At 42.9% G+C, this 13,209-nt stretch overlaps 1 protein-coding gene across 3 annotated transcripts in view; it reads left to right on the top strand.

Annotated features, from left to right (window-relative positions):
- Nucleotides 1-7,546: 7,546 nt before the first annotated feature.
- FBXL7 (F-box and leucine rich repeat protein 7) overlaps nt 7,547-13,209 on the top strand; it is a 421,273-nt gene continuing 415,610 nt past the window's right edge. The window contains exon 1 of one of the 3 annotated variants that reach the window (XM_082453804.1): nt 7,547-8,081. In XM_082453804.1, the coding sequence (XP_082309930.1) occupies nt 8,045-8,081 (37 nt within the window). In that variant the 5' untranslated portion in view covers nt 7,547-8,044. The remainder of the gene's footprint in view (nt 8,082-13,209) is intronic. The other 2 variants (XM_082453806.1, XM_082453805.1) reach the window with 2 other exon arrangements.

Genomic DNA, 13,209 nt, shown 5'->3' with positions numbered 1-13,209 from the left:
CCTAGAGCCCGTGCTCCAAGATGAAAGAGGCCACCGCAATGAGAGGCCCGCACACGGCAATGAAGAGTAGCCCCCGCTCACCGCAACTAAAAAGAAAGCCCACGCACAGCAACGAAGACCCAACGCAGCCAGAAATAAATTAACTAAAAAAAAAAAGAGAAAAGTAAGCAATGAGGACGCTGACAAGAGAGGCTTGGTGGAGCAGTGGAGGGGAGAACCCAGCTGTGAGAGGTCAAGACAGAATGGGCAGAGGGAAAAGTACAACAGCAACGCAAGAAAAGTCTTTAATGCTAGGCTTCTGGGGTCAAAGGATGGAAGGGAAATTATGCAGCTTGTTTAGAAGATCATAGGATGATCGAGCAAAGTAGGAGAAATTGATGTCTTAATTTAGGATTCTCCAGAACTGGACCCTGAAAAAAGGTTTTGAGTGCAAGTAACTTATTTGGTAAGTGTAGGAAACCCCAGAGAAAAGTGGGGTGGGGAAAGGGAAAGGCGTCTTATCAAGCCAGCTACCACTGTGGGTGCCTGGAGCTTAATCCCAGGGGCAAATGCTGGGAAACAGCATAAGACACAAGCTTCAGAATCATCCCACCCAACGACATGGGAGCAGGGGTATCTACACACTGTTTCTCATCTGTTGTTGCTTGAGGGCTGCCGGGGGTGGGAGGGATTGGTAATACCCAGGCACTTCCAGCCTGCCAAAGTGAGGGCAAAATTTGGGGAAAGACTTCACTTTCTATATGCTGAAGCTTTCCAAACAGATATATCCAGCGATGTTCTTCCCACAAGACCTGACTCATTAACTGAACTGTTGCCTAAAATCTCATTTTCTAGTTGTTCTAGTTGTGTCTAGTTGTTCTCTCAAGTTTAATGTGTCCAAAACAAATTTCTGGGTACCAAAATCCCCCTCCAGACAACCAGTTCTAAACTGCTTCTCCACCATCTGCCCTAACGACCCTCCACTCTCTCTTGCTCAAGCAAAGACCTAGACGCCATCTTTCATTTTCCTCTTTTTTCATAAAACACACAATCAGGTGAGTTTTGTTGGCTCTACCTCCAAAATACATCTTGAATCTAGCCATTTTTTACCTTCTTCACTACTGTGCTAACGGAAGTCAAAGTTCTCTCACCTCTTCTATAGCAGAAGCCTTTTAACACATCTCTGGGCTTCTAAGATCTGCCAGTTTTTCACAATAAACCCTGATGATTTGAAAAGTATCAGTCAGATCAAATTAGTTCTCAACTAATAATCTCTCTGTTTTCCTTATAATTAGAACAAAGTTCAAAATGATTATCATGCTTACAAAATCCTATATAATCTGACTTTTGCTCCTTTTCCAGCAAACCTGTAAAGTTTACATTTATTCACAACATTCTGTCCATATTGGCTGCAGTAGATGAGAATGTTTTTCTTAATTCCTCACTCCCTCCTTCTGTAAAGTGACCTTGCAATGCACAGAAGAGGGTCAAGCATCTCCCTCATCCATTGGATTTGGACTTGGCCATGTGACTTTGGTTTTGATGCTTGTGAAAGTTTAAAATGTGCTTGTAAGTTTTGGCCTGGCCTTTCTGAGTCCTAAGACGCACCATGAGGAGGGCATGCACTAGGGACCCTCAGCCTCCTTGGCCTGGGCTCCAGAGGGATTTTGAAACTTGACCTGAATTCTGGCACCAAGCTCAGCTCACCCACAAGCCTAAATTAAAGTGGCCCTTACAGACCTGCAGACTTGTGAGCAAAACAAATAAGAAATACATTGAGTTTGGGATAATCTGTTACATAACATTATCAGAGCAATAGCTGACTGCTACACTGGCCCCCTTCCTGGCCTTGGAATATGCCAAGCTCATTCGAGTCTTAGGGACTTTAGATTTGCTCTTTCCTCTGTCTGGAATATTCTTTCCATCAACTCTCACATGGTTACATCTCTTCAGAGTTCAAATCTCAGCACAAATGTTGCATCCACAGAAACACCTTCTCCGATCACTCTAGCCATAGCAGCCAGTCACAGAAATCACCTCCTATACACCATTATCTTGCTTTATTTTCTACATAGCATTTTTTTCACTATTTGAACTTATTTATTTATATGTGAATGTGCTTGTTGTCTGTCTCTACCCATGAATGATTCCACCTCCGTAAAAGCAGAGACTTGGTACCTTATTCACTGTAGTAGTTCTACGGCTTGGAACAGTGTTGAATTCCTGCTGATGTGAGTACTGGACCATCCTGGAACTTTGTGCAGCTGGGCTGCAACTACCAGTTATAAAACCATTGGCTATTATCCTAGTTTTCACAACCCTCAAGACCACAAGGCTGAAGTCACGAAGTCTTTTCCAATCACACCCTAAGTGCCCACTTACAGCTGGGAAATGGGGAGAGTTTGTCCAATAGTGAAAGCCCTTGGAGTTTTGTAGAGAAAGGTGACACATATGTGAAAACTGCTTATATCAGGGAATTAATTTATTGCTGCCAGAGAACAAATGCACACGTTTCCACTTTAAACAAATTATAAACTCTATTAAAACTTTTTTTTTTTCAAGAAAGTCACACTGAATTCCAGGAAAGTTTTATATTATCCATAGTTGAGAGAGAAATATTCCTTTGTTATTTTGCATCTTTTCTACATGACATAAGATTTTGGCTTTAAATACAGACTGAGTTTTGATAAAGACATTGAAAATACTATTTCTTCATGTTGAGCAAATGTATATTATTCATATATACAATAGTGTATTTAGATATGATGGAAAGTGAATAGAGTGACATTTTCAGGGGCAAGTAGTATGGAAAATTTTCTGTTTTGTGTATGTATATTTTCTACATAATTTAAAATTTCTCATTTAAGCATCAATGTATTTTAATACTGTTTTTAACTATTAAGGATGGAAATATTATATTATCTATTTTCTTCTTCCTTCTTAAATGAACAAAATGTGTTATCTCTTAGGTATGCAATTGGCTTTAAGTAACAGTTTTTATCCTTCCATTACAGGGACTTTGGAAGTACGAAGTTGCTGGCGTTGCCTCAGGGGCTCTGTATCTTCAGGACTCCAGGTCACCATCCTTACAATTCTCCTGGCATTTCCCTGAAGTTCACAAGATGCTGCCACAGTTTCAAACAACAGTGGAGTTGAAGGTAGGAAGAAGAGGGAAGAAATAGTGGCAGAACTATCTCTGGATTTTATTTCAATAGCAAAAATCTACTCCAGGTGCTCCAAGTGAATTTTGCTTACACTTCCTTGGCCAAGACATGGCCATATGGCCATTCTTAACTACTGGGGCTTTTGGGAAAATAAGTATTTAACTTTTGACCTAAAGAGAAGAGGAAGGCAAGGGAGAAGGGCAGATGTGGGTTGGGTGAGCCCACCAAAATGTATGACATGTAGTGGTTACATGTATTAGTAACAATAAAGTGTTATCTTCAGGGGCTATTCAAGAATGTTAAGCTACATGCATGTTCACCAATATCACTGCTCCCCCTCCCCCAGTGTGGGGTGTTGCTAGGGACAGCAGGCCAGTCAGAGACTACATTTTCTAGACTCCTTTGTGGCCAGATGAAGCCACTGAACGGGCTCTCATCAGTGGAATGTGAGCAGATGTGATGGGGTATGACTTTCCACTTACCCTTTGTGCCTTAAGCCAGCTGCACGTGGACGATGTTGTGGTTGGTGGAGCTATAAGAGCAGAAGCCTGGATACCTGAATCGCTGTGTGGAGCATAATCTCCAGTGGACTAGTCACATGTGCTTAGATTGCTTTATGAGTGAGAAATAGATTTCTATGGTATTAAGCCAAGTCACTAAAATTTGGAGGTTTATTTATTACAGGTGCTAATGTTACCTTACCTAAGACAATAACCCATGCTTATATCACCCCGGATTTTTCATCAGTTTCTTGTTTTTGTTTTCCTTATTCAGTTTTTCCATCTTCCATTTAGAGATTTTTCTCATTACCCTACTTTTAAGGAGCCGTAACTTTTCGTAGTTTCTCAAATATGTTGAGCAATACTCTTTCTAATGCCTTGCTTCTATTTTGCTGTGTTCTAAGATATCAGATAATTAAATATGTTAGGACTCCGAATGACTGCTATAATACTCTGAGCTAAGCACATGAACTTTGTGATGCTGGTTTGGGCTACTGTGGGATCTCGGGTGACTTACCTCCTGATATACAGGATGGTTGCCTGATAAAGGACAAAGCAATATGAAGTTGCATGCTAAATGTACAGTCAAGGGGGAAGTGCAATGGTTTGGTGGAGTATGTGAATATTGTAATATTTTGAATTAAAGCCAATTCAGTATATTAGAATTAGAGCTACTTTGTTTCCCAGAGCTGTTAAGGGAATTTTTGTGAGCAGAGAGAGCTTCAAGAGTCCTATATAAAGTGCCCATCCTATTAAGCTATCTGTTTACTTTATAATGATTAAAATATCTAAATTCTTTATCTAAAATATCCAGCCATTAATCATTATGGCTATGATGAAGATTCATGTGGCATAAATGAATACGTGTCTTGAAATCTAATTAAATTTAGCAGATTTCAAAAGATGTTACACTCTTTTTCAGTTAAATACATAGTATCTCCACTGAAAACCAGGCTTCCTCCAAAACTAGGGTGGCAAGTGATGGCACAAAAATTGGTAGCAGAAAGTAGTGAGAAATATCATAGGCTTTGTAAATAGATCTCAGTTCCAATCTTGCTGTCATCATTATAAGATTTACTAGAAGCACTGTCTGATTAAGTTATGAACATTAAGCGAAACATGCAAAACACTTAATTCAAAACAGCACAGTTGCAATAATAAAATTAATGCGTGTTCTTTGTTTTTCTTTTCTAATATTGCAGATTATGTAATAATATATTAAATGTTCTGGGGTGGGCATAATAATCACTTTTACCCTCATTTTCTATCTGAAACAAATATTAGTCTTGCCAAGAATCCAACTTTATATTTGGGTAATAAATTTATATTAATTAAAAAACAGTACTTCCGCTTTTGGATAATACAGGCATTTCAACACAAATCTATTTCAGAACTGAGTTTTAAAATATTTTCAATGATTGTGGCTTCTTGAAAAAGGCAGGGAGAGAGAGTGGAACAATATTTAAATCATTTTATCTCTTTGTTCAACATTCATTCCTTCTGCAGGTTTTTACTGAGTGAGTACATTGTGTTAGGAACTGTGCTAGTTATTCAGAACCCATTGGTGAAAAACCCGCCATCCTTTTCTCAAGAGGCTTGAAAGGTGGGGTTTCAGTTTGGCAGCTAGGTAAAAAGATTGGAATTTCTTGCTAAAATCATATATGTGTACAATATCTTACTTTTGAAATGCAAAACATATATACATGTGAATACACCTTTATTTTAAGCAGAAGTAGTGCTTTTCTTTCTTTTCTTCCCCAAGATTTTACAGTGACTATGACAACACGTATTTACAGTTTATAATCAGAAGGATGTTAAAAATCAAGTTATTTTTTCTATTTTTGTTTTATACTGGAATTTCTTAAACTGGATTGTCTCTCTTCCCTTTTACGGCAGGCAATAGAGCCTTGAAAATCTTTAGAGACTTTAATTTCAAAGGAGATATATGTGGTTACTCTCTACAATTTACTTTTCACTGTTACCTTTGCTTTGATGTTAAAGGTCCTGGAAGGTGACTCAACCAAAAGGGGAGACAGTGACTCCAAGTTGAATAATGGCCAGGTCAAGAGAAGTAGGGGAGTGGGGAGGAGAGGGCCTGAGAACATGAAGCCATGTGGCACTTACCACGTAGGTGACTTTAGACATTTGAACTGTTGGAGCTTCAGTTTCTTCTCTGATCACTTTCCTGATTTGTAGACGTCAAAAGAGGGACTGAGAGGATCAGGGAGATAAAAGCCTATAAGGAAGCAAGTTGTCAACTCAGTACCAAATATCAAGATGAGCGTCCATCGTTCCACTACTTTACAGTGGGTTAATCTTCAACTAAGTCTCCAAAGAATGATCTGATCCAGGGTTAGATCCAGGGCAAGTCCCTATATGGTGATGGAAAATCACAAGGACCAGGTGAGCAGGGACCCACTTTGGATGAAGCTAATGTAGACATCTGTTCATTTCTAGCTTGAGTTTATATTTTCAGGTGGAGTCTCTGAAAACCCATTTAACTCTTCCACAGTTTTGACACCCTTATTTCCTATACAGGGCCCGTGACACAAGTTTTTAATTTAACTCAACAGATATGGAAAACATATTATTGGCCAGGCAGTGTGCTAGATTATATATATGAAAAGATGAATTGAAATACAGCTCTTAATCTCTTTGAACTGGGACAGCTGAAGTGTTATCGGTACCACACAAAACTATTTAATCCTGTCCTTGAAAATAGATGAATTTATTATTTTTCTTTCAATATATGATCTCTCCGGAACAATAAATCTAGATTTCTAAATTTGGAAACATGATATTTTAGCTTATCTTTAAGAAAGAAGATTGTATTAAATGAAAGGAAATTACCCAAATAGAATCTACAGAAGGTCAAGTCACTGACAATTTCTGCATGTGGTCGCAAGCCTTTTAAGAAAAAGGTAATTACAAAATTCCTGGATCTCCATTCAGGTATCATAAATGCCTATATATATATATATATATATATATAAAATATATGTATCACTATATAAGTTTAATTTAACTTAAAACATCTAACACCTATAAGGAGAAATCGCGCTGTGTGCTTGCTTCCGTACAAAGTAATTTGTGCTGTGAATGCCCCGGTCTTCACTAAGATGCAATGTTATAAAAATCTAGGTATTTACATGGAAAGGGGATAAAACATTAAGCAGAATTTCCTTTTTCCATTTAAAGGAGGGAACACCAAAGGGCCATTTTAAGACTCTAGAAGTGCCATATAAATCTCCAAAAGAGGTTGTAATGTATTAAACAAAGGTTAACACCAACCACAAGAAGAAAAAAAAAAAAAATCATAGAAACGGGGAGAAAATACACTTCCTGGCTCGGAAGCTCTTAAAAGTTCTGAGCCAGGAAACCTTCCGCACCGGGGCGGGGAATCTCTTTGGCTCTGCAGTGACTCCCCGCTAAGCTCCCCTCAAGTTTTCCCTCCCTCGCGTCTCCCCGCCTCAGTCCCAAACGTGGGAGCCACAGGAGGATACCAGCACGCCTACCTGGAGTTGTCAGACAGACTCAGCCTCTGATGCGTGTTGATTTTAAATGCCACCACACCTAAAATAGGCCATATTTGCAGGCAAACGCAAGGGATTGCAAACGACGCCCGGAAGCTCATCTTACTAACTAGGGGCCCAGCCGGTAAAAGAACAATAGTAAAATAGAGCCAAGAGCGTGTTCCTTCGCTCGAAGCGATTCGCTGGTGGCGCGCAGGGCCTGCGCCGAGCCTGGGGCTGGAAGCCGGAGCCCCGAAAAGGCGCGCTGCCCCTTTAAAAGGCCGCGCATCTCCGGGCCGGCCTTCCTCCCCGGGGCTCCAGCTGTGATTGACGCTGGGCGGCGAGAGGAGGCGCCTGGCGCTAACAAAAGTCCGGCCCTTGGGCGAGCGGCGCCGGGCCGCGAGTCTCTGCTCGCTCCGGGCACCCGCAACAAGTGGCCGCCGCGCCCTCCCCCGGGAAGCCGCGGGTGCGCAGGAGCGCCCGGAGGAAGCGGCGGAGCCCGGGAGCCCCGGCCGCCCGCGCGGCTCAGCGTCCACCGCTGGGGGATCGGGGCGGGCGGATGGGGACCCGGCGGCGGCGGCGCGGCGAGCCTCTGGGCGGCCCCGGGGCGCGGGCTCTCCGCGGCGCTGCGCCCGCCGGCCCCGAACGCGGATTCTAAGGGCGGCGGCCGCCCCCCGGCCCCACCCGGCGCAGTCGGGGGTGCCAGGAGGGGACGGAGCGCCCCCTCCCACCGGAGTGCGGGGGCCGCCCCCGTCCGGAGGTCGGCCCCGGAGCGTGGGGTATGCGCAGCTAAAGGTCCCGTCGGGCGGGCTTTCCTCTGGCGGAGCGCGCAGGCGGTGCGCCCCACCTATGGAGTGTCCAGGGAGACGGCGGGCATGACGGCGGCAGGATGGGCGCGAACAATGGCAAACAGTACGGCAGTGAGGGTGAGTGGGCCGCCAGTCCTCACAACTCCCCAGTCGCGCCCCCCTCCCTTCCCCTCGCCCTCCCGTTTGGGAAGGAAGATTCTCGCACGCTGCCGGGGCGCATCCCCATTTGGCACCCTGTCTGGGCCGTCACCTTCCCTTTTGGCTCTGAGTACTTCGGCGCCCCGAGGATGCTTTCCCACCGCGGGGGTTTCTCTAAGCAACTTCCCAGGTTGCCTTTGGGACGGCTCGAGTTGCATTTCTGTCTCTTTCTGAAACCATGTGCCTCAGTTTCCCTTCCCTGGGCATCTGGGGTTTCGGATGATGGTTTGGCAGAGGGCGGAAGACGTTTTGGAAAAACAACGCAGTGAAAATTTTCCCAGGCCTTTGTGCACCAGTCCCCGGGACTCTCCTGTAGCAGGAAAAACTTCTGGAAGAAGTTAAGTTTCCATTCTCTGCTCACTGCCCCCCGAGCTGACAGCTTCGTAAAACTGACCACCTAGGGGCCGTGTGAGGCGAGGAGTGGCGGGGGGCTTTGTCTGGACTCTCTCGGGGCTCGAGACGGGCAGAGGACCATCTGTTACGTGGGGCTGGAAATTGCACAGAAATATTGCCTGTCAAGTGGGAACTTGGAAGTTGGGGAAACTTTAAACTCCACCTACTCCTAAAAGGATGATGGATATGTGGGTTGGCTTCTCCCTCGCCCCTCCCCGCCCTTTGCATAGAACCGTAGTGTTGTAACCCGGTTGATTAACTGCATGCCCCTCATATGCATACGGCAAAGGCATTTCCCGCAGTTCAGTAGTTAGGAAGGTTTGTCTTTTCGTGAACTTGGCTGGAGGGGAGTGGAAGAGACAGGGTCGGTTTTACAGCCTGCCCCCAGAGGACCGGCGGTTAGAAACGGGGTCCAGCGCCTGAAGACTGGTAGGAATGCAGAATGGCTCTTCAGCCTGTGGTGTTAGGGAAACTCCTATCATCCTCTTCAAAACTTTGAGCTGTGGCCGCAGAATGTGGACGCCTCTCCCCATGTTTGCGTCTGTGTTCTTTCTCAGCAGCTTTGTGGAATTACAGCAGAAACCGACACTAAAAAACCGTATCCACAAGAACCTTTTGTTTAAATCATTCTTTTCCAGAGCATCATGTTTTGAATTCCACATATATATATATGAAATATATATATTTCCTTATTCTGGGCAGTTATGTGAAAGAGGTTTTTTTTCCTGACAATTTCTTTTTTAAAAAGTTGAAAGGTGGTCTTTTTAGAGAGCAGCCGTGAAATTATGCCAAAAAAGATTATTGGAGAATCTTGGCCACCCCCCAAAACTTCTTGAAGTAAATGTTTTAAAAAATTGTGGAAAAAAGAAAGATTAAGCGTCCTTACTCTGAGTTATTAAAGAAGCTTTCAGGGAATGAAGTGTGTGCTTGTCAGTTCTGGGTGTGCATACATTATGCCATTTGAACACTGGTAGGGGGAATGGACACCCCAAGAGGAACACAGAGTCACTGCTCTGTGTTCTTCAACAAAACCCCTCACACTCTTCCTAATCCTCTGCAACTTGTTCTGAGATCCCAGCGTTCTCGCATTGTACAGTGTGTGGTGTGTGACTACTTCCTGTCTGAACAGTGGAGGTTTCAACCCTTGGGAGAGAAAAGGAGAGACAGAGAACTAATGTTCTCCAGCTGTTATCCGTAAATGCTACCTCTGCATTTTCACTTCAGCTGAAGCGAAATTTTACTGGGATCTGATTTAGATACACTGTGGACTTTTTATAGGAAAAATCTCTTGGGCTCAGCTGATTCAAGGGGACCAAAAGGAAGCTTTGGGAGGTAACTGAGTTTTGGCTGGAGGGACACGTTGTGTTCAGCGTTCATCAACTCTCTTCAAGTGCATCGCCATTCCTCTGTAATAGGTGGGGGGAAAATAGAGAAATCGAATAACAAGAGCTTTTCAAAAATCTTTTCTCTCCCGAGTTACACTGGGCCTCTCCTAATATATGTCATTATAATATATGTAATGTATTATATGGTTATAATATATGTAGTTGGGTATGGTCAGCTTTATTACATTGTGCTATTGGATGGTAAAATCTATGCAGATAAGCCTTTTGGAATTTGGTGTGTTAGTGCCACACCAAATCCTTATCTAAATCTTTCTTATCTAAAATGTCAACTTTCAAAGAAAGTGAAAGCAACCCCTAGACATAGTATTCCTATTATCAAAGCAGACTGAGAATTAAGAGAGTTTCATAGATTTAGTGCAATTTAGGTGTGGTATATTTCAAATTATCAACAAATGCATATCCACAGAATGGCTCAGTGAGAGATCCCCCAACTATAAAACATTGGTGTTTGTGTATACTTTAAAAAACTGTAACTTCAGTATATTTTACTTACTAGTGGAGCTGACACCACCATGTAAATGGCCCTGAAATTTTACAGATATTGTTGTGAATTATTAGAACTTTCAAAACTTCAGTATTTCATCTGTAATCTCACTTTCTCCTGCTCCTGGAAAATATCTTTTTTGTTAAAAAAAAATATTCCCAAGACTTACCTTAGCAGGTGCAATTCCTACTTCTGTATCATTCCAGGTCCCGCAGCAGCAGTATCACCTGGGAGCTTGTCAGAAATGCAGAATCTGAACCACTTATCACATGCATGTTAAAAGCTCGAGGCAGTTCTGGTATGGGATGCGAAGCATTGATTTGAGAGTCTAGAAATTTGATTCCAGCTTCAACTTAGCTACTGTGACCTTGCTCAGTTGTCCCCAAATCTTAAGGCCTTTCTTCTATAGAGTGAGAATTTTTTTTTTTAATTGGCTTTGTCATGCTCATCCTTGAACATGCAGTCCTTCATTTTAGTTTGCTCTTATAATGCCTTAAATGGACCACTTAACAGAGATTCGCCTTGGGAAGACATGTTGTAATAAATAGGGAAGTTAAGACTATTATTGCCCTGAAATCAGTAGATGCCCCAATCCCTTTGTTATCCCCTTTACCCTCATCTCTGTCTTCCTTACTCATTCCCACTTCCTCTCTTAACTCAATCAGTCTCTGCTTTTTCTCCTGAGATTGAAGTTATGTGTTTATCAATATTGGATGTTTCCAGTGTTTTGTTTTCCTAAATACTTAGTGAACATTCAGGTTGAGGATTTAGTTCACAGCCTTTAGACAGACTTGGATTTTGCTCCAGAAAAAAGTTGCCACACCACTGCTGATGTTCAGCTTTCTAGAAATATAAGCGAATGTCTAAATGATTAGTATGTTCCAGTAAACTCTTATTATGGAGGGCTGATTTTTTTCTCTTTGTCTTCTTTCATAAAATTTAAGTTACAGCCCATGTGTAGAAATCTGGAGAATAAGCTGGGGTGATTAAAAGCCATTAGAACCATTAGCTTTGACTCCAGTTAAACCAAATAAACAAATCTCTCTGTTCAAGTAGTGAGAGAGGAGCTGCCTTTCCTGCCTTTTAAGGTTTCCAGCCTCACCCTCACTCACTCGGTGGTTTCGTTGTTATGTTTATTCTACTCCAGCAGGGCTGAGTCTGTCGTCCTTACACTGTTAACAGCTTCTTTGTAAAATCCTGCCTGTCGTTGAATTGGAGCTGCTGAGGCCTTGTGATGGGGCTTGACCTTGGTAGCTCTGCTGCTCTATCAACGCCCTGAGTCCCTTTTCACCATCTCAGATCTGTGCTTCTCAGATATGTTGCCTGGGAGCATAAGTCATCGCCAGTCCATCACCACTTCGGGAAGCATATCTTGAAAGAATAATAACGATGGCAAGTAACATTTATTGAATGCTTACTTTGTCCAAGCATGATCCTGAGCCCTTCACGTACACTGGCTCTTGTTGTTACCGAGTCCAACCTGACTCTGCTTGCTGCACGACAGGCCAGTAAATCGGGAGACGAGGTACTGAGGCAAGGATAGCAACTTTATTCGGAAAGCCGGGCGCCCAAGAAGATGGCAGACTAGGGTCCCAGAGTACCATCTTATGGGGTCTGGATGCTAGTTTCTCTTATAGAACAGAGAAGGCGGGGAGGTGAGGAAGTAAAATAAAAAGGCCATAAGTCTTGCAAACCATCTCCTGGTTTGGCCAGCCTCAGGGAGGGGATGTGTTACTTTCTTCTTTCTTGCAGCCATTCACAGGTAGGCAGAATGTTTCCCTGTGAACTGAACAAAGGCACTTTAACATTTAGGCAGAGGGGCAGTGTTCCCTGAGGGAGGCCATTAGGTATGCTAATAGCTATAGACAACATCCTTTTAGTGATTATAGTAACAAAAAGCAACAGGAGAGCAAAGGTTAAAGTAAAAGAAACAGATCCGACAGGGAGTCAGATTTTGTTCTTCCCTGTTACAGTGTAATTCTCAGGACAATCCTGATCCTATGGGGCAGGTGTTCCTATGTCTCCATTTTACTGCTGAGGAAACAGAGTAGCGTAGGTGGAATTGGGATTCAGGGCCAAGTCTAAGCCCAGAGTTACTTATTCATTCTTTCATTCAACCAGTATATGTTGACTTCTTATTTCCTACCATGTGCCAGGAACTCCTCTAGATTTTTGGAATACAACAGTAAACAGATAAAGATCCTGTCCTGGTGAATCTTATCTTCATCTGTGTGCACGTGTCCACGTGTGTTGGGAGGGAGGTGAAATGGAACAGTTAACACGTGTGCACACACGCACAGTCATTTAGTAAACCACATGGTAAGTTCTAAGGGGCTAAGTCTCTGCATAAAGAAAATTGTCAAATTAAGACTGATGGGGGGGACTTCCCTGGTGGTCCAGTGGTTAAGACTTTGCCTTCCAATGCAGGGGGTGCCAGTTTCATCCCTGGTTGGGGAGCTAAGATCCCACATGCCTCCTGGCCAAAAAAACTGAAACATAAAAAACAGAAGCAATATTGTAACAAGTTGAATAAAGACTGTAAAAAAATGGTCCACAATTAAAAAGTCTTTAAAAAAAAAAAAAAAAGACTGATGGGAGTTGGGAAGAGAAGGGTGTGGCAATTTTAATTAGAGTGGTCACTGTGGGCCTTATGGAAAAATTGGCATTTAGACTGAAACTTAAAAGAAGTGAGGGACTAAGCCCTGAGGGTCCATGTAGCATGTTGACTGCTCCTTTCAACCACTGTGTTCTACCAGAGTGAATA

Source organism: Balaenoptera physalus (assembly GCF_965194825.1).
Source record: "Balaenoptera physalus genome assembly, chromosome: 3".
Classification (NCBI taxonomy): domain Eukaryota; kingdom Metazoa; phylum Chordata; class Mammalia; order Artiodactyla; family Balaenopteridae; genus Balaenoptera; species Balaenoptera physalus.
The sequence above is the reverse complement of the archived record's forward strand: the minus strand, read 5'-3'. Positions and strand labels throughout refer to the sequence as shown.